The sequence below is a fragment of the Perognathus longimembris genome, chromosome 13 (assembly GCF_023159225.1).
Source record: "Perognathus longimembris pacificus isolate PPM17 chromosome 13, ASM2315922v1, whole genome shotgun sequence".
Lineage (NCBI taxonomy): Eukaryota > Metazoa > Chordata > Mammalia > Rodentia > Heteromyidae > Perognathus > Perognathus longimembris.
In genome coordinates, this window is record NC_063173.1 from 61,766,772 (window position 1) to 61,787,163 (window position 20,392).

Below are 20,392 nucleotides of genomic sequence, written 5' to 3' on the forward strand. Positions count from 1 at the left end.
CAGGTTCTCTGAGCCATTGTGAGGTCATCTCTCCCCAGCTCGTCAGTTGAGCCTTTCTGACCTCACCTCTGCAGAGTGCCCTCCCTGTTCATGCTTGGATGGGCCTCCCCCAGGAACCCCAATGGCCAGGAGGACCCCAGCCCTGGCTCACTGTCCCCACCTAGACCCCTGGCAGTGGTGTCCACCTTCAGTTTGATCGATCCCTTGGGGTCATAAGCACACTGTCTCTCCCCACCCAGAGGGGACCCTGGAGGTGACATTGTATTTCTAAGGGGCTCCAAGGCCACTTGGCACTGATCCCTGGGGATCTCAGTCCAGCTACTTCCTGCCAGATCATCAGATGTTGGGGCTCCTAAGTCCCCGTCTCACCAAGAATAGGAAATGGCCCACGTCACTGAGCCTCTCCCTTGGCAGGGAACAATTTCATGGAGAGCCGGTACACAAAACTAAATGCGTGGTGTTGGGAATATGGCCTAGTGCTAAAGTGCTTGCCCCGAATACATGAAGCCCTGGTTTCAGCACCACATATATAGAAAAAAGCCAGAAATGGCACTGTGGCTCAAGAGGTAGAGTGCTAGCCTAGAGCAAAATGAAGCCAGGGACAGTGCTCAGGCCCTGAGTTCAAGGCCCAGGACTGGCACCAAAAAAAAACAAAAAAAGCTGCTTTCACATGAATGGCTTAAAAGAAAGTAAGTTTGCTGATCTAACAATTAGATTTTACAAAAAGGAAAACTAAAGGTGTGGGTTGGGAATATGGCCAAGAGTGCTTGAAAATGGCCAAGTGGCAAGAGTGCTTGACGCCGTGGGTTCGATTCCTCAGCACCGCTTATACAGAAAAGGCCAGAAGTAGCACGTAGCTCAAATGGCAGAGTGCTAACCTTGAGCACAAAGGAGCTCAGGAAATGTGTTCAGGCCTGAGCTCAAGCCCTAGGACTGCCAAAAAAAACAACAACTAAATGCAACTGGACCAAGCCCAAGGCTTCTGCTGTGCCATCTAGAAAATGCTGCTTGATATTCGTTGCAGGCATTCTTGGGGATCCTAGGCAGATGGGAATGGCCGAGACTCCGAGACCAGGCCCTTGTGACACAGACCTGCCCTTGTCCACCCACGACTCCCAGAATTGAGCCCTGTGGTTCAGCTCTGCACATGGCCACTGAGCTAGAGGACACATTCACGGGAGCCTCTTGGAGCCCAAGCCCCTGGGCACCTCCCCTCCCCCACGTCTGCTCTCCACACCTGACTGCTAAGGAGTGGGACGGGGGAACGACCACCAAGTTCCAGGCCAGAGAACTTGGGACTTGGGGTGGCTCTGTCTCTCTTCTTCCTCTCTCCTTCCTGTCTGTCCCAATCCCATCCCTAATGCCAAGGATTCATCTGAGACAGTGTGCACTGTTGTTTGGGAGACCTGGGGGTTCAAGATCACCCAGGGCCCATCCTCCAGACAGAAAAACAACACAAAATGGAGTTCCAGTTCCACAGGGCACTGCCACTGCCCAGCTTCTGTCTCAGTGGAGCCCACAGCCACCTCCTCTTGGAGACCAGAAGGACGAGGCCTGGCTGGAGCCTGCAGGGTCCGGGGATCCCAGGGGCTAGCCCTTGCTCCGTGTGCGGCTGGTTGTCAGTGCCGCTTTGGGGAGAGACTGGCTCGGCATGGGCAGTGAGTGCCGTCCCCAGGCCCTGAGTCTTGTCTTGTCCGCCCTCCTCCAACCTGTTCCCAACCATCCAGGCCTCCTTCCCTACACACAACTGCTTCTGCTCCCTTCCCGCTGTGGTTTTCTCGCCTTCCCTGATGTTTTCTTGTCCTATAAGGTTGGGACCCTGAGAGAGATCCTAGGGACACCCCTCCTCCCTAGCTGGAGTGTGGGAACAGATGGGTAGCCTCCTGCTTGCACATGCACAGGGAGGGCCTGGTGTGCGGAGATGGCCGTTCACCTGCAGCAAGTCACAAGACAGCTCGCACACCAACAGCACCCAAAGGTGCTCAAGCTGCCTTTGCACAGTCTGTACACATCTTCACACACAACCCTCCTGGAGTCACACTGACACTCAAGACTGGGGGGCTTCAGGACTAGAGGTCCTCCTTCTACTCCAGCACACGGGTGGCAGTCACCCAGAAGGGCCTGCACTCCACACCAGGGACCATCCCTACTCTCCTTCATTCACTCATGGGCCAGGACACCTGCCAGTGACAGCCTTGTGCACATCCTGTCCTCCCTGCTTTACCTCAGCACCACAAACGCTCATGGGCCATCGGGGCCCTGGAGGAGCCCACACCGAGCCAAGGAAACTGACACTCCGGGAATGCGGCCTGAGGTTGCTGCCATCCCCGCTGGCTGCAGCGTGTGTGTCCTTGCCCCGAGGTCAGTGAGGTGTCCAGTTCCCATAGCTCTGTTCACCAGGGGCCCGCAGAGGCACTGGCATGTCTAGCCCCAGGCCAGGGGCAGGTGAGGCTCAGGGAAAGCAGGAGGACGCCCTGCTCCTTTCCATCCCCAGTCCACCAGGCCCTGAGGCCATGACAAGGCAGAGAATGTTCTGGCTGATGCGTCCTGGGTGAGGCTGAGCCGTCACCTTGGCCAACTGCACATGCGCTGCCCGCGCAGCGTGGAGATGGCTCCGTGCCTGATGGTCACCTCTGTGGTGAGGACCACTTTTCTAGGCAAAGGCATGATGCACAGTGCGTTCAGGACATGGAACACCCTCATGGGTCATGCTGGCCTCCTTGCTGACAGCACAACTACAAGGCCCATGACTTGGAACGACCTCCAGGAAGCCAGCTTGAAGCCAGGCACCGGTGGCTCATGTCTGTCACTGTAGCTACTCCAAAGGCTGGGTGTCAAAGCCAGCCCCGGCAGGGTGCTCTTGACACTGTGCAGCTCCAATGAAGCACCCAGAAGCCACATTCTGAACATTGCTTAACGTGGTAGAGCCCTCGCGTTAGCCACATGAGCAGAGAGACAGTGCCCAGGCACTGTGAAAGCAATTTCTCTTTGTTTGCTCTTTGCACATAGCAGGTAGTAGTCGCTCCCCTGTGTTCCCGCCTCTGTTGTCAGCTCTGGTAGTACTTGCCGCCAGTCAGAAAAGCTGTATGCTTCACACCAAAGACTCACAGAATTACGGTTCCCTACAACCTCGTAAAATTCATGTCCAGGGCTGGAAATATGGCTTAGGGGCAGAGTGCTTGCCTAGCATGCATGAAGCCCTGGGTTTGATTCCTCAGAACCACATAAGCAGTAAAAGCCAGAAGTGGCGCTGTACCTCAAGAGGTAGAGTGCTAACTAACCTTGAGGACAAAAAGAAGAAGAAGAAGCCAGGGACAGAGCTCAGGTCCTGAGTCCCAAGTCCCAAGACAGGCAAAAAAGAAAATTTGATGTCCATAATATGTGCAAGGCAGCTTGACCTGATTTCTTTCACATTTCATCAAAGAAAAATGAATTAAGCTTTATCTTAGTTCTACTTACCTACATCTCCCTTTGCAGACAGGTTTAATTCTTCATTCCATGTGTCTAGAAGGGGATCTGAAGCCGAATTCCACCCAATGTTGCACCGTCTCCCCTCCAGTGGGGAAGCCCTCCTTGATCCTCACCATCTGGGATTGTAGGGAGAGCCTTTAAGGAGGTAGTCAAGTGAAAATGAAGCCATCACCCTGATGAGCAAACCAGATCAGTGTCCTTATCTGCAGGAGTGGACAGACAAGGAGGCGCAGAGAAGGCCCTGCATGAGAAGGTAAGCAGCCAGCCATCTGCTGGGCAGAAGCAATCTCGTCGACATCCCGAGCATTCTTCTGGACTTCGATCCTCTAGGACTGCCAGGAAATGATTTTTTTACATTTCTGTTATGGGGCATTTTGGTATGAAAACCCTAGAAACTTCAAACAAATGCTGTCAAGATTAAAAGCAAAACAGTAAAATGCATACACAAATTGCAAATTAGCAGATGCTCTTTGTAATGGATTAGGATCTCAAAACACATATCAAGCCTAGTAAGGCTGACAGACTAGCTAACCATGCCTTCCAGACAATGCTCTTCATGTCAACACATGAGGGACTTTAGAGAATGTCCAGTAGGTGAAATGAAGTAAAAGCACAAGTGGATTTGAGCACCTAGGTACTCAACCACGGGTAGGTAGCTAAAAGTATGTTTGAAAACAGCGTAACAGATTTACCAACCACAAGCCTGGTTTTCAACATTTAATAAAGAATATATGTATACTAAATAGTTTATTCCATTGCTTTTAAACCAAAAAACACCTATGTATTACACATGCCTACAAAGATAGTTCAGGCTGGGAATACGGTCCCGTGGCTGAGGACATGGATGCTCCCCCCACCGGTTCATATTTGGCACCCAATTAATAATAAAACACATAATAACAAAAAGAAAACCATGCTGGGCACCAGTAACTGTCTCCTGTAATCCTAGCTACTCGGAAGGCTGAGATCTGAGGGTCAAGGTTCAAAGCCAGCCTGGCCAAGAAAGTTCGTGAGACTCTTATCTCCACTTAACCATGAAAAAGCCAGAAGTGGAGCTGTGGCTCAAAGAGCAGAGCACTAGCCTTCAACAGAAAAACTCAGGGACAGTGCCCAGGCCCTACGTTCAAGCCCCAGGACAAGGGGGGGGGGAGAGAGAATGTTTTTTTCTTTATGGGTGAATAATATCTTGTATTATATACATTTTATGTGTCCAAACATACATAGTTAGATACCAAAGCTGATTCTATGTCTTAACTATTGTGAATAATTCCACAATAACAAGAGCGTATGCACCGCTCTTTGTATGAGGACTTCGTCTCCATTGGAGATATATATATACACTCAGCAATGGGGAACCTGAATCATATAATAATTCTACTTTTGGTTGTGTGGTTTTTCTTAGATAGAATATTACTATGTAACTCAGGTTGGACTCTCATGATCTTCCTGTCTCTTTCTTTTCGTTTTCTTTCTTTGTTTGGTTGGTCATGGGGCTTGAACTCAGGACCTGGGCACTTTCACTGAGTTTTTCCTTTTTCTTTTTTCTTGAGACTAGCGCTCTGTTCGTGGGGCTCGAACTCTGCGCCTGGCCGCTGTCCCGGAGCTCTTCAGCTCAAGGCTGGTGCTCTACCACTTTGAGCACCAGAGCCTCTTCTGGGTTTTCTGGTGGTTCACTGCAGATAAGGGTCTCATGGACTTTCCTGCCCGGGTTGGCTTTGAACCGTGGCCCTCAGATGTCAGCCTCCTGAGTAGCAAGGATGACAGGCATGAGCCGCTGGTGCCCGGCCCCTCTGCTTCTCTTTCTGAGGGTCAATCCATCTCCCGGTCACCCTCCTGGACCCCAACCTGCCCAAGGAATCCCATGTGGGGCGTCTTACCTTTCCCTTGCCGGCCGCACGTTCACCACGCCTCTCCAGTGTCCCGTCGGTGTCTGGTGAGTGACTCCTGCCTGCAAGTCCCCTCGGGGAGTCCGTGTCTCTTTCGGGGTGGCCATGCCAGAGGGATCCTCTCTGCCTTTGGCCAGTCTCTTCTCCTTCCACCGAGGCCTGAATTGAGAATCTGACTCTCAGCCTGAGAGACTGAGGGTGGACTGGCTGGCTTCCCCTCCCCTCGACAGCCCTGCGGACTCTGCCCCTCCATGTCCTTGCAGATCTCCCCCACCCCATCCTCACAGACTTCTCCCCTGCACGTCCTCACCAGACTCCCTCTAGAGGATTCCCTAAACCAAAATGCTGTTTTTATTTGAACCATTCTGCCAACGCAATGGTAAACGGCCAGGTGTGTTCCGGCTCACCTGGCTCTCCTTGCTCGTCCTTCTGTCTGTCTGTCCTCCCTAAACAAACGCTGTCAGCTTTCACCTTGTGCCTGCCAGGCCTGTGTGGCTGGCACGGGATGGGGGTGGGCACGAGCCCCCCAACGTCTCATCTAGAGGGGTGACTGTCCTTGTCACCGTGCAGTTCATTCTCTCCTCTCTCTCTCTCTCTGTCTCTCTCTCTTTCTCCAGAACTTAGCCATATTGGTTACATGGTAGGTCTTCATGCAATTCCCATCACCCATTCTTCCACCAAGCTTTATGAAAATTGTTTTCTACGGTTTCTGTTCTGATTAATCAGTGTTTGTTTAAGTGTGGAGATTCTGTTGTACTCTGTCTGTTGGCTAATATTTTGTGTCTTGAGTTTTCTCTTGTATTTTGTTTGGTGTTGCCTGTTTTTCTAGCCTTGATCATGTGCTTGTACAGTGCTATGAGCAAAAACATCTCGTGCCACTGGAACTTCAGAAAACTTACAGCTGACTTTCATTTTTAAAATCTAAGTGAGGGTTGGAGGTATAGCCTAGTGGCAAGAGCACTTGGCTCGTATACATGAAGCCCTGGGTTCGATTCCCCAGCACCACATATACAGAAAATGGCCAGAAGTGGTGCCGTGACTCAAGTGGCAGAGTGCTAGCCTTGAGCGGGAAGAATCCCGGGACAGTGCTCAGGCCCTGAGTCCAAGGCCCAGGACTGGCAAAAAAAAAAAAAATCTAAGTGAGCTGGGGCTGGGCATATGGCCTAGTGGCAAGAGTGCTCGCCTCGTATACATGAAGCCCTAGGTTCGATTCTCCAGCACCACATATATAGAAAAGGCCAGAAGTAGCTCTGTGGTTCAAGTGGCAGAGTGCTAGCCTTGAGCAAAAAGAAGCCAGGGACAGTGCTCAGGCCCCGAGTTCAAGGCCCAGGACTGGAACAAAACCAAACCAAACCAAAAACCAGCCCTTCCCTCATGTGCTGATACTGGTTCATAGACTCAGGGCTTGCTCAAGACTCTTTGCTTGGCTCTTTTTGCTCTACCATTGAGTCACACCTCCAGTTCATGCATCACTCTCGAGTTCTGCCCTCTGTTCAAGAAAGTTTCCTCGGGAGGGAAGATGGCACTGTCACGATAGGGAGGCACCCCAACTCACTTCAATGGAATAGTGAGCTGGGAACTCCAGCACCCAACACCTCATCAAGGATCCAGCAAACCCAACAACCAGAAGCAACAGAGAAACATGGGAAATGCAAAAGAACAAAAAAAGAACAGCCTATAACCTGCATGGAGCCGGAAAATCTCTGGGGTACACCACCCCCACCCGCTGACCCTGGCCTGAAGAGGGCCAGGCTGGGCAAGGGGACCCAGAGCTGGCAAACCAATAGCCGAAAAGTCACACCAGGAGCGCAGAGTCCAGACAGCAGGAACTCCACGGACCCCAGAAGGAGCGCAGACCGACAGAGATATACGCTGCAGCTGCGGCGAGGGACCGGAGCTGCAGAACCGAACAGCAGGGATCAGTCTTAAGCAGCAGGGGAACCTGCGGTGCAGACAGGGCTGCCACCACCAAAGGACCAATCGCCACAACCCAGCACCCCACCCCGGAAAAGCCCACAGCAGCGCTGGACACACACTACCCAGGACCAGTAAGTTCCCCAGTACCGCCCCCCCCCCCAAAACGGGAGACCAGCTCTCAGAGACCCAAAACCTACAAAGAAGCTAGAGCTCCCTCCCACCCTCCCCCTCCCCACCCCGAGGGAATAAAGCAGCCCCATATCTGGCGGCGCTAAGACCTCTGGGAGGACACGGGAACTAACAGAGGCAGAGCAGCGCCAAGGCATCCCCCCCAAAGCCCCAGCTGGGGAGCCTGAACCTGGCTGCACCGGCCCTGCCCCCTCCCCAGCAGGGGCCCGGGGACTGGTAGGCATTGGAAGTCCCACCTGAGGCACCTGGCCCTTGTGGACTTTTTGAACAACAGTCACAGGCTCGCTGGTGAGCAACACCAGCCCAGCAGGGACACCTGGGCCCGATCACACGCCCCCCTCACAGCGGAGGCGCAGTCTGTGGGCACCAACCCGTGCATAGACACTTGATCCTGCTGGGGCCCATGCATACTGCCCCCCACAGCAAACTCGCGAGAGGGCACAAGCACCCTCCAACAACTCGGGGCAGCACGTCCCCAAAGGAAGCATTTGAGTGCACACACACGCGCGCCCCCCCCCCCCGGAGTGTCGGGGTTAATTTCCACGTCTCCCCTGGGGAGACGTCAAGCCTTTAATTGTGAGGGACACTCGGCTCTGCACTTTGCTCCCGCCGGCAGGAGGGCAGAGCATGTCCCAGTCGGGCTAAGCTGAGCTGGGATAGAGCTGTAGAAACCACCCACGTCCCAATCCCCCTTACGTTTAAGAGCAGACGCTGGACACGGAGATTTCGGGGAGCCGACTGATGGACTACCGGCTCCCAAAGGGTTTTATTCAAGGAGGGGTATATATAACAGTAATGGCGGCAGAAAGAGGCGGGACTAACTGGGTATTAACGATTGGCTAATGAACTGTCCGTCACGGTGATGTCACGGAACTTCCCGCAGAGGCCCGGCCTCTTGGCTCGGCCTCCGAGCTCAGCAGGTGCCATGGTGGCACATGTGCTCTTAGACAAGAGGCGGGGCTGGTTTGGCATATCTTCTGGTAGAACCCGGAAAGAGATGGGAGTGGCTAGCAGCCAGGAGTCCGGGGTCTCAAAGGCACAGCCATCCCCTTCACCGGAGGGCCAGCGTGGGCCAGCGTGCTAGCCCGCCAGCAGGAGGATCTCCTGCCCGACCCACAGCGGGAGCGCAAAAGCGGGCAAGCTGCAACACTCGCTCTGACAGGCGCTCCCCACACAGGTGGGTGGGCCGCTCCTCAACAGCAACAACTGCTCCGACAGGAGCAATACAAGCAAAGCAAGCCGCCTCTCAGCGGCAAATCTCAATCTGAGAGGTGAGTGCCTCTGACCAAGGTACAGAGTGGAAAAAAGAACCAAAGAAGAGAAAAGCCTCCACACCACGCTGAATCAGCAACCAACAAACCCCCACCAGGGGCACACTAGGGTCAGCACAACACAGCGGCAGGACACTGTCCCGCAGAGAAAGACACAGAACCTACCCACCCCCCAGTGCAGTGAGGGTGGCCACCTCGGCAACAACTGAGACGGGCACGCTCACCCACTGGGCAGTAAGGTTCAATAGCCAAACTCAAACCCAGAGCCAGGACACAAGTCTTCCACTGACGGACCAGCGGGAACCAGCACAAACCCAACCCAAGGAAGCCACCTACAGATCTCCAGATGCGCAAATCACAAGAAGTATTACAAATTACATGAAAGGGCAAGCCAACTCGCCAGCTCCAAAAGCAGTATGACCGAAGAGGAGATGGAGAATAAAAAACAACTGAGGCTATGATATCAGAAATGATGGAAAGCCTCAGGAACGAAATCAGAAAACAATTCCAGGAGTTTAGAGTGGAAGTCTTGAAGGACCTTCAGGAAGCAGCTCGGGGACAGTGTCCAGGCCCTGAGTTCAAGCCCCATGACTGGCAAAACCAAAAACATCAGCATGGTGTGAGAAAGTCTTTCTACCAAACTAAAGTGCTTCTGTCTTAAAAATCGATTTTTTTTGGCCAGTCCTGGGCCTTGGACTCAGGGCCTGAGCACTGTCCCTGGCTTCTTCCCGCTCAAGGCTAGCACTCTGCCACTTGAGCCACCGCGCCGCTTCTGGCCGTTTTCTGTATATGTGGTGCTGGGGAATCGAACCTAGGGCCTCATGTATCTGAGGCAGGCACTCTTGCCACTAGGCTATATCCCCAGCCCCAAAATCGATTTTTTTGATACTGATATTTCTTGAAATTATTTCCTTTTTGTATCCAAGTATAACTGCTGAACGGGCTCTGCAGGCCAAAGGGAAAAAAAAGTAAGCCCAGTTTTAAATTCAGACCACAAAGAAGCTCATCAGATTTGGGTGCAAACAAATGTATCTAAGAGTTATGATTAGGAACTATAAAAAAGAAGGGAATTGAGGAAACAAAAATGGTTTCTTTGGATAAGAAAGTATTCATCAAGAAGGACTTGTCTTACGTGTTCATTTCAAAGTGGAGAAAAGAAAAAATAAAGACTACTGAAGATTCAAGTAAGTAGCTGATGTTATGGGAATGTCACTTAAGTGTTTGTGTCAAGGTCCTTCAAATGAATACCTTTTAACTCCGTATGTCTGTTTCCAAGTAGTATGTAAGCTACCTTTAATAACCGTTTCAATCTCAATTAGTATCCTAAAGTGCAATATTTAGTTAAAAGTTAACTAGATTGTTTAACCAGTTGCTGTTTCAAAACTCTCATCATGACTACTACTGAGTTTTGCCTTTACAGATTTGATTCTCTGCAGCATTTACAACTAGACCCACAGAAGGATAAAGAACTCTTACAAGTATTTATTGATCAAATTTAACCTTTATTCCCAGCCCTTAACTTTTATTCTTAATAAGTTGTACCCCTAAGCCATATTCCCAGCCCTTAACTTTTATTCTTAGTAAGTTCCAGGTGTGGGGGCTGGGAATATGGCTTAGGGGTAGAGTGCTAGCCTCCTATACATGAAGCCCTGGGTTCCACTTCTCAGCATCACATATAGAGAATAAGCCCGAAGCGGCCCTGTGGCTTAAGGGCTAGAGTGCTAGCCTTGAGCGGGAAGAAGCCAGGGACGGTGCTCAGGCCCTGAGTTCAATACCCAGGACTGGCAACAAAAAAAAAAAAAAAGAAAAAGAAAAAAGTTTCAGGCATTAAAAACTATTTCTATTGATCTCTTTGCTGGTTCAATTGGAAACTAAAAGGTTCTCTTGGCATCCGCTCTCAGTTATCTGTCAATCACCTCCGCACCAATGTGGGACATGCCATCTGCGGGACACGCAAACATGCCAAATGCGACATTGTCCCAACAAGAAGAGGAGACCCCGAGCCACGGGAACAGAGAGCGAGGGGGCTTTCTTCACAAAAGCAATCTCCCCAACAGCTGCAGATTGGGGGGGGGGGGCTTGGCACCTCCTGCCAGGACACCGGTGTACTGCCCCCGGCCATAGCTCAGCATGCCCCGCGGGGCACCGGGGTCGCGCCTGTCATCCCAGCTGCTCGGGAGGCTGAGATCTGAGGAGGCGGGTTCGAGGCCAGCCCGGGCAGGAAAGTCCCACAGATTACCAGAAAGGCGGTGAGTGCGCGAAGAGCTCGGGACAGCGCTCAGGCCGCGTTCAGCCCCGGGACCCCGACAAAAGCCACAGCCACCATGTTCTCTGAGGGGCGTGTGTGTGTGCGCGCGCGCGCGCGTTCTGCGGCCCCGGGACTTGAACCCAGGGCCCGGGCGCCCGGCACTCTCCCGCTTGAACCAGGGCTCCGGAATCGGGCGTCTCCGACCTTCCAATGCCAGGCCTCGGGTCTCAGCGCGCCGGCCAGGCCGCGGTTCCTCCAGAACGCACCCCCGCGGCAGGACGGCTCCCCCACACCGAGCGAGCGCCTCGGGCCCGTCCCCGGGCGCGCGCGCCCCGCTCGCTCGCCGTCAGGCCCGCGACTCGGCCCGGACGCCCGGCCGGCCCCGCGCCGCCGCCGCGTTGCCTAGCGACCGGCGCTCCCGGAAGCCGGCCGGCGGCGCGGGGCGGCGCGGGGCGGGACTTCCGGGGCGGTGGTTGCATCAGATTCTGGGCAGCGCCGGTGGAGTCCGCGTCGGCTCGGGGATCCCAGCGATGGCAGGTTCCTCCGGGGAGCAGGGTGAGTGCGGCGGCTGGGGTGCGGGGCGGGAGAGGGCGGCACTCGGGGGGCCCCGGGGCGGGATTCTGCGCGGCCGTGGCGTCCCGAGGCGGGAAGACGCCCCTGCCTCAGGAGCACGGGGCTGGGCGGCTCCGGACTCCGGGCTCCGGAGGACCAGACCCGCGGCGGCGGGAAGGGAGCCCCTCGGGCGGGGAGGGGCCCATCCGCGGGCTGGCAGTTCCCCCCCCCCCCCGGGGAAGCCAGTGGCCAAGGCCCAGGCGCTGAGAGCAGTGGGGGGCTCTGGGCTCCGAGGAGCCCCGCGGACGCTGCCCCGCAAAGGCCACGCACTCACCAGCCTCAGTCTCCTCCCAGAGTTGGGACGGAGTTCCCCCTAGTGCATCCAACTAGGAGGTGGCCCTGTGGCAGCCTGGCCCCATCAGGTACCCGGTGGGACCTTCCCCCCCGCCCCCCTCCTGCCCTAGCTGGACTTTGGGGACAAGGCAGACACCGTGGGTTGTTTTGTTTTCCTACCCAGCTGGATGGGCGGAAGGGCACCCGAGGCTGCGCCTAGGGAAATAGGGCAGAGGAAGCCCAGCTCTTGTACACACACATCAAAGAGCTGGGCTTTATGAGGTCTTTTCATCTTTGGTTTGGCCAGTAGTCACCATGGGAGGCCTGCCTGGGCATAGCATTATTGCCCGCTTTATTGCCAGCCTGAATTTCCCCCTTCTCCCATCATGTATGTCACCTGGGTCCTTGAAGTCAAACCTCGAAAGAGCAGTGAGACTTTTGTCACTTGCTCCTGTGAGATTGTAGGTGCTGGAATGAGCAGAGACTGGCCTGATTCGTAACAGTCCCCAGTTGGAATTCCAGAAGATGCTCTCTGTGTGGGTTCTGGTACCTCAGCCCCCTGCCTGCCTGCAGTGTAGGGTGTACCCATGTTTCTCTGGCCTTCACTGGGTTCTGAATAGGTGGCTCTGCTCTCCTGGGACCTGGTGATGTGGAACACCCAGGTGCGGGGCTTGTCCCCTTGGTGGCAGAAGTACCCACCTTCCAGGCATGCTGCATTCCATTCAACTGGTATTCCTGGATGCCAGCCGTCTGCCCCACCCAGGAGCCAGGCAGCCAGGGAAGTCCACATTGACTCTTGTAAAACGGCGGAGCGGCTAGCATCCTACAACAGTGTGCTCTGCAGGGCCTGGGGTTCCAGTCTGTCCTCATCTGATGGCCAACATTAAATGAGTTAATAGACAAAAGGCACCTTGAACAGTCTGTGCTGGGAACTAGAACTAGAAAAGTGTGTTTGCTCCACTGATAAATGACATAGTGAAGGGTTGCTTTGTTTGTTTTTTGGAGTTTTTTTAATGCCTGTCCTGGGGCTTGAACTCAGGGCCTAGGAGCTGTCCCTGAGCTTTTGTGTTTTTGTTTTTTTGGCCAGTCCTGGGGCTTGAACTCAGGGCCTGAGCTTCTTTTTGCTCAAGGCTAGCACTCTACCTCTTGAGACACAGTGCCACTTCCGGTTTTTTCTGTATATGTGGGCTTCATGTATATGAGGTAAGCACTTTACCACTAGGCCATATTCCCAGCCCCATCCCTGAGCTCTTGTTCTCAAGGCTAGCACTCTGCCACTTGAGCCATAACTCTACTCTGGCTTTGTTTTGGTGGTGGTGGTGGTGGTCATTAATTGGAGATAAGAGTCTTGTGAACTTTCCTGATCAGGACAGCTTTGAACTATGATCCTCACTCAAATCTTAGCCTTTCCAGTAGCTAGGATTATGGGTGTGAGCCACCTTTACCCAGCTTGTGTTTTTGGACTCTTTGTTTTATGGAACTAGGGAATTGAACTTACAGCTTTGCACATACTAGGCAAGTGCTCTATCTAGGCTGTTTCCCCACACATTTTGTCTTTGCTTACATAGGTTCATAATATACTTGCTTGAACTCAAGGTCTTACGCTTCTCGGCAAGCACTCTACTACTTGAGCCATGCCCCCAGTCCTTGTGAGTTTTTTGCTGTTGTTGTGCCAGGACTGAGGCTAGAACTCAGGGTCTTACACTCTTTTTTTTTTTTGCAAGTCCTAGAGCACTGTCCCTGGCTTCTTTTTGCTCAAGGCTAGCACTGTACCACTTGAACCACAGTGCCGTTTCTGGCTTTTTTATGTGGTGCTGAGGAATTGAACCCAGGGCTTCTTGTATAGTAGGCAAGCACTCTACCACTAAGCCAGATTCCCAGCCCCATCTTACACTCCTTTCTTTTCTCCTAGTGGTGGGGCTTGAACTCAAGGCCTGGGTATTGTCCCTAAGCTTTTTTTCTCAAGGCTAGCACTCTACTCCAGTGTTCTGGTGGTTAATTGGAGATTAGAGTCTCACTTCTGCTAGGTCTGGCTTTGAACCACGATTCTCAGATGTCAGCCTCCTGGGTAGCTAGAATAACAGGTGTGAGCCACCGGCACCCCACTTTGGGGTCTTACATTCTTGTTTAGCTTTTTTGCCTAAGGCTGATGTTCTGCCATTTCAGCCACGGCTCCACTTGTGGCTTAATTGGAGGTAAGAGCCTTATACACACACATACACACATGCAGTCCCTAGGTTGACCCTCAGAGGTAAGAGCCTGGGCTGTTTTCTGAGGAGACAGTAAAATAAAGCCTTTATGTCCCTTCTAGAGACCCTCATGCTGTGTTTTTCTGTGTTCTGAGTGTTTGTTTTCTGAGTCAGGGACTCATTGTAGCCTCAGCTGGTACTGGATTTGTGATCCTTGTAACTCTGCCTCCCAGAGTGTTGGGGTTAAAAGCATATGTAATGGGATTATAGGTGTCTGCCACCACATTTGCTCTGTGTGGTTTTTATTCCTAAGGCTGGTCCATCAGAAGTGACTGTCCTAGCTAGCGCTGGTGGCTCACGCCTGTGATCCTAGATACTGAGGAGGCTGAGATCTGAGGATCCCTGTTTGAAGCCAGCTGGGCCTAGAAAGTCTATGAGACTCTTATGTCCATTTAAACACACACACACACACACACACACACACACACACGCACGCACACGTAGAGCTGTGGTTCTAGTAGTAGAGTGTCAGCATGAAGCTAAAAAGCTCAGTGCCTAGGCCCTGAATTCAAGCCCTGAGTCCAGGACCAGCACTAAGAAAAGGAAGGAAGGAAGAAAGTGACTGAGTGACCGTCTTGGGATTTTTTCCGAGGCATTCTGTTTCTGGACTCAGAACATGTGCCATGCGCCTCTTCCTCACGATCCTAGTGGTTAAAGCCTCTTCCTGTGGTTCTGGCCCAGGCTGGGGCCACAGGGCACAGCAAGACTGGTTCATCTCTGGACTTGTGGGTACGCAGAGCTCATCGCAGGCCTTCCACAGTCTCGGAACTCCACTTCAGTGGCTGTTGTGAGGTTAGACTTAGTTTAATTGTACACAGTCTAACTCAAAATTGCTTTGTAACTGTAAAGGTCCCCCTCTAAGTCCTTCAGGTCTGTCCTCTGGAAATCTAGAGATGCTCTTTGTAGCAGATACTGCCGCATCTTCCTCTGCAGATAAGAACCCTGAGGTCCCTCAGGGCCACCGGCAGGGGCAGGCGCAGGCACAGGCTTCCCTGGGGAGATTGGTGGCTGCTGGGATCTTAACCACCATCCCAGACCACCTGCACCGTGCCACCTTTGTGGCTTCCATATGGAGAAAAAGACAGGAGGCCTCCACACCCCACGTGTCTTAAGACGAAAGAGCAAAGCTGGGCACCAGTGGCTCACGCCTGTCATCCCAGCTACTCAGGAGGCTGAGATCTGAGGATCCAGGTTTAAAGCCAGCCCAGGCAGGAACGTCTGTGAGACTCTTATCTCCAATTAGCCACCAGAAGGCCGGAAGTGGTGCTGTGGCTCAAGTGGTAGAGTGCTAGCCTTGAGCAAGAAAGCTCAGAGACCGCACCTAGGCCCTTCCTTAGTTTAAGCTCCAGGACTGGCACCAAAAAAGAAAGAAAAAAGACCAAAGACCTAAGCTCACAGCACGGTGAAATACATGTTTGTGGGCTACAAACACTTATTGTGGGCTCGTCTATGGACTCAGGATTCCAGGTGGCGAGGGAGGAGATTGGGGTCTTCAGCCTTTGTGTGGTACCTTCGAAGCTAGAGTGGTAATACAGGGTATTGTCTTATTTTCTTTTGTGCCAGGACTGGGGCTTGAACTCAGGGCCTTGAGCTCTTGTTCAGCTTTTTTTTTTTTTTTGCTCAAGGCTTGTGTTGTACCCACCTCCTGAGCCACACCTCCGTGTCTGTCACTTGTCTCCGTGTGTGAGGAAGTTGGGTGTTCTCAGTCACCAGGGGCATCCTTCCAGGAAGGAGGAAGGCATGGGGTCATTCCCTGGGGCAGGAACGGGGCTCAAGGGGCCCTACAATGAGTGACAGCTGAGAAGACGGGGACCCCTCCGCATGCAAGGAGACTGGACTCAGAGGGCTGGTTTGGCCTCCGAGGTCTTGAAGTGGTGGCCCAGAACAGGTGTGCACTTAGACCCCACAAGCAGCGTATTGTTGGTACGCCTGCACAGTAGGACTGTGGAATTGGGGGGGGGGGGGATTGTTAGCAGCAGGCAGAGAGAGGGCCAGGGAGCTGGGAAGGTGTAGACACCACCCAGTGAGGCCGACCTTCCTGGGAGCTCAAGGTGAGCGGACTCCTGCCCTGCTGCCCTCACACCTGACCTCAGGGACTCTTACCTCGTGGAGTCTAGAAGCAGAGCGCAAGCCCACGAGGTGAGCCCCCCTTGGCCGTCCCTGGAGTCCTGTCCATCCGGTCACACTGGGCTAGGAGAGCCTCCCGGGAGAAGCGGATGCTGACAGCAGGGGTGGGAGCTGGTGGGAAAGAACGAGGGGGTGTCTGGCTGGTGAGCTGTCCACGCAGTGTGTCCTGGGAATTGATCTGGTTTTGTGCCTTTGTGTGGTCTCAGTAGACATGAGGTGAACGGCTCCAGCACTGCGCTGGTCACGTCTATCTTTGGGACACTCTGTCCTCTGATGGGCTGGCCAGCCTGGTGGTGGCCCTGCCCTCTTGTAGCGGCAGGGCGGGAGTTTGGGAATGGCAGGGGCAAGCTCCAGCCGAACTAGCTGCAGAGGGGGCCTGCCAGGGAGTCTGTCTGCCTGTTGCCCTGTTCTTATCTCATCCGGCCTCAGACTGGGGGCCACCTGAGGTCTAGCACACCAGCACCCGGTGAGAGTCGACCTGTTGGGATTCATTTCCGCCAGGCACCCCTGGAGGGCCCCCTGGCCTCGTACTCTGCCCACTTGGAGAGATTCCCAGCCAGGCTTCGTTGGCAGTGGAGTGACCGGCAATTAGAATCATTACCATGATGCTGGCACGCGGGGCTCTGGCCCCGTGCCAGGAGTTTATAGCACTTTATAAGTGTAATTTCACTTAGCTGCTCCACAGCTTTACAAGGTGGGATGCTGTTATAAGCGTGGTTTACCTACCAGGAGAGCAGGTGCAGAGCCCGGGGCCTGCGCCCATCTCCCAGAGCCCCCTCCGCGCCTCCTGGTGCTGCCTCCTTAGCACGGAGCTCTGGTGGCTGTCAGGAGGGTGCGTGGATTTTTTCACGAGCATCTCGTAGGCCTTGTGTAGACGTGTCATGATGAGGAAGGTGAGAAGCCATGCGTGGCCCTGTCTAGCAGAGACACTGGGTCCCCCATCTGGGCGTCCCTGGTGGTCTGCGCTTCCCGCTCGCTGTGGGGAGGGGGGGACGCTATGTCACCTTTGCCCCTTGGCTCCCTCTCCTGCTGGTTTACCTCTGGCCTCGGTGGACTCAGCTTTGGGGGTACGGCCAGCCCCCCCAGGGGCCGTGGCTCACCCGGCTCCGTCCCGTCTAGGTAGGTCCTCTACTGTGCCTCTCAGGGGCTTCATTTTCATCTCATTTGGGCTGGACAGGGCGCTGAGCTTCCTGTGTCTATGAAGGCGAGGGAGCCTGAGGGAGAGCGGCAGGTCCAGGGTCCTCGGACGAGGAGGCTTGTGCTGGGGCTTGAACTCAGGACCTGGGTACTGTCCCTTAGTTTTTCCCCCACTCAAGGCTGGTGCTCTACCACTTAAACCACACCTCTACTTCCTGCTTTTTGGTCATTCATTGGCAATAAGAATCTCAAGGACTTTTTCTGCTCAGGTTGGCTTTGAACCACTATCGTCAGATCTCAGCCTCCTGAGTAGCATGAGCCTGATGCCAGCTCCCAGCAGGCATGTTTGTGGGCAGCCTATGTGGGGCTCCATACCCAAGCTGCGGGTGAGAGGGATCTTCTGCTCCTGGAGGCTGGCCTCCCCGTGAGAGGAAGAACCTGGTTCGGGGAGGAGCCAGCCAGGGCGGAGAGGCTTGCTGTGGCTTTGTGCTCCCTTCCAAGTTGTGACTCATCCAGGTATCTCAGGAACTCCAGATTTTCCCATAGACACCCCACGTTCAGATTTGCTCTGTGTCTATTTTAGGGTTTGGTTTTGGACCAGGCAGGTAGTGAGTTGATAGCGGAGGAGTAGAGTGATGAGCTCAGAGCTCATCAGTGACCCAGATAACACGGGGCCCAGCCTCTTCTGCAGTTCCCTCAGCCAGTGAAGTCTCCCAGGAGATCAGGCTGAGGTGGGCGCTCCCCCCACAGTCGGCTGCTGCTTAGGAAGGCTGAGCCTGGGGGCAGGGCCTGACACCCCCCCCCCCCCAAGCTCCTCAGGTCAGATACTTGTGGAAGTGGCCAAATGGACCGCAGAAAGAGCATGGAAATGAGGAGGCGGGGGGGGGGGGGCAGCCATAGGAACCCCAGTGGGTGGAGGAGTCTGCAGTTGTGCTTAGGAGTTGTGGTTGGGCTCCCCGCTGAGACCCTTTGTAGCAGGTAGGTGCTCTGAGGAGAGTGGGGGGGGGGCATGCAGATCCGTGATCGTGATCTCAGTGCAGGGTTGTTTACGGAAGGGGCTCTGCAGTGCTCACCCACTCCTCACTCCTACCCCAGCTCCCAGACTCTGCTCTAGAAAAGGGGTGCAGACCCTTTTGTGCTTTGTTTTCTTGGTGAGTTTGGTGCTGGCACTGGAGCTCCTTCAGGGCCTCGCACTCCTCCTTAGCTTCTTCGTGCCAGGCTGATGCTGCACCACTTCAGCTTTTTGCTAGGTAATTAGAGATAGGACTCTCATGGGTTTCCCTACCCCGGCTGGCTTTGTACTGTGATCCTCAGACCTCAGCCTCCTGAGTAGCTAGGACTGTGTGAGCCACCAGCGCTCTGTTCTTTGGTTTTTTTATTTTTGAGCTTTTATCTACAGAACAGAAAATACACAATCCACCGCAATGACGGTGGCCGTGACAGACAGGTGCAAATGGCCGGTGTGGAGTTCTCAGGTGTTCCTATCCGTCGTTCCAGCCATTGCAGTTACTCCTCATCCTCTGGCACCCTGCTCCGAGCTGACCCACGGATCTGCCCCTTCCGGATGCTTTCCCTGCTGCCCGCAACCTCGGGGCAGCCTTCTGCCCGCTTGCCCGCTTGCCCGCTTGCCTGCTTGCCTGCCTGCCTGCCGGTGTCCTGTGTCCTCTGCTGCCCTGCCTGCGTGACCTTGCCTGTGTCTGCCCACTGCCTGACCTCCTGTGCCCTCTGTCTTTGCAGCTGCCGACTACAGGTCCATTCTGAGCATTAGTGATGAGGCGGCCAGGGCGCGGGCCCTGGACCAGCATCTCAGCACGCGTAGCTATGTCCAGGGGTACTCACTGTCCCAGGCAGATGTGGACGTGTTCAGGCAGCTCTCAGCCCCGCCCACGGACTCGAGGCTCTTCCACGTGGCTCGGTGGTTCAGGCACATTGAAGCGCTCCTGGGTGGCCCCCATGGCAAAGGCGAGCCCTGCGGGCTCCTTGCAAGTGAGTAACTGACCCCCCTGCATTAGAATGGCTGCGCCAGGCTCAAGGGCTTCCTCCAGTGTCCAGGGGGCGGGAGGGGGGGTGCTTTAAGGCAGTGGATGCCTGAGGGCCGGGAGCTGTGTCTTCTGGTTTGCGGATAGTGTAGCATCCTGGCCCATGGAGTTGTTTCTTCAGGAACAGGGTATTACTGTGGTTAGCTCAGCAGAGCTGCCATGGCTGGATCTATCTGGGGGCCACTTGCCCCCACACTGGGCTATCGCCTGCTCTGACTTGACTTGGTTCTTTTCTGTCCCTTCCATAAGATCTCAGTTTCTCTGTCCATGTTATATCATTATATTCTAAAGGAGACTGAGCGCTGGTGGCTCATGCCCGTAATCTAGCTACTCCGGAGGCTGAGATCCGAAGATCCAGGTTCAAAGCCAGCCTGGGCAGGAAAGTCCATGAGACTCTTATGGCCAGTTAACCACAAAAAGCAGGGAGTGGAACCTGTAGTTCAAGTGACAGAGCTCTAGCCTTGAGCATAAAAGCTCAAGGACAGCACCCAGGCCGCAAGTTCAAGCTCCAGTACTGGGGGAAATAAGTTCTGAAGGGTAGTTCATTGGCACGGACTTTCAGAAATCAGAGCAAGGCGCATCTCTGCATTTTGTGACTTCAGCCCAGACATGGCTGCTGCTGTCTTGTGAGGAAATGCTGGGGTTCCCAGGGCGCCTCTGGCATCAGAGGGCTCCCTTCCGTGAGCATGGCTCCCTCTGTCTGTGAGCATGCTTGCCTCTGTGTGGGCCAAGCTGAGTGCAGTCTTCTGGTGGTCCTTGCGGTGGTTCCTGGGGACCTTCCAGTCTGGGGGGTGGGGGGGCGGGGTTGCGGCCGGCACGCGGAGGGGCTGCTGAGGCTCTGCGCTGGGGTTTAGCTCGGTTTCCTGGATTCTCCTGCAGCAAATCCTTTAATGGGGGTGACTGTTGTGTCTCCGTGGGTGGGCTCTTGCCCCAGCGATGGCCCGGGTGAAGTCTGTGTGCCAGATACCTTCTC

The 20,392-nt window shown here is 54.3% G+C and overlaps 1 protein-coding gene across 2 annotated transcripts in view; it reads left to right on the forward strand.

Moving 5' to 3' along the window:
* Positions 1 to 11,442: 11,442 nt before the first annotated feature.
* The window catches only part of Cars1 (cysteinyl-tRNA synthetase 1), a 36,802-nt gene continuing 27,852 nt past the window's right edge, over positions 11,443 to 20,392 (forward strand). The window contains exons 1-2 of one of the 2 annotated variants that reach the window (XM_048361025.1): positions 11,458 to 11,537; positions 19,118 to 19,366. In XM_048361025.1, coding sequence (XP_048216982.1) covers positions 11,513 to 11,537; positions 19,118 to 19,366 — 274 coding nt within the window. In that variant the 5' untranslated portion in view covers positions 11,458 to 11,512. Of the gene's footprint in view, positions 11,538 to 19,117; positions 19,367 to 20,392 lie in introns of both variants that reach the window. The other variant, XM_048361027.1, reaches the window with a different exon arrangement.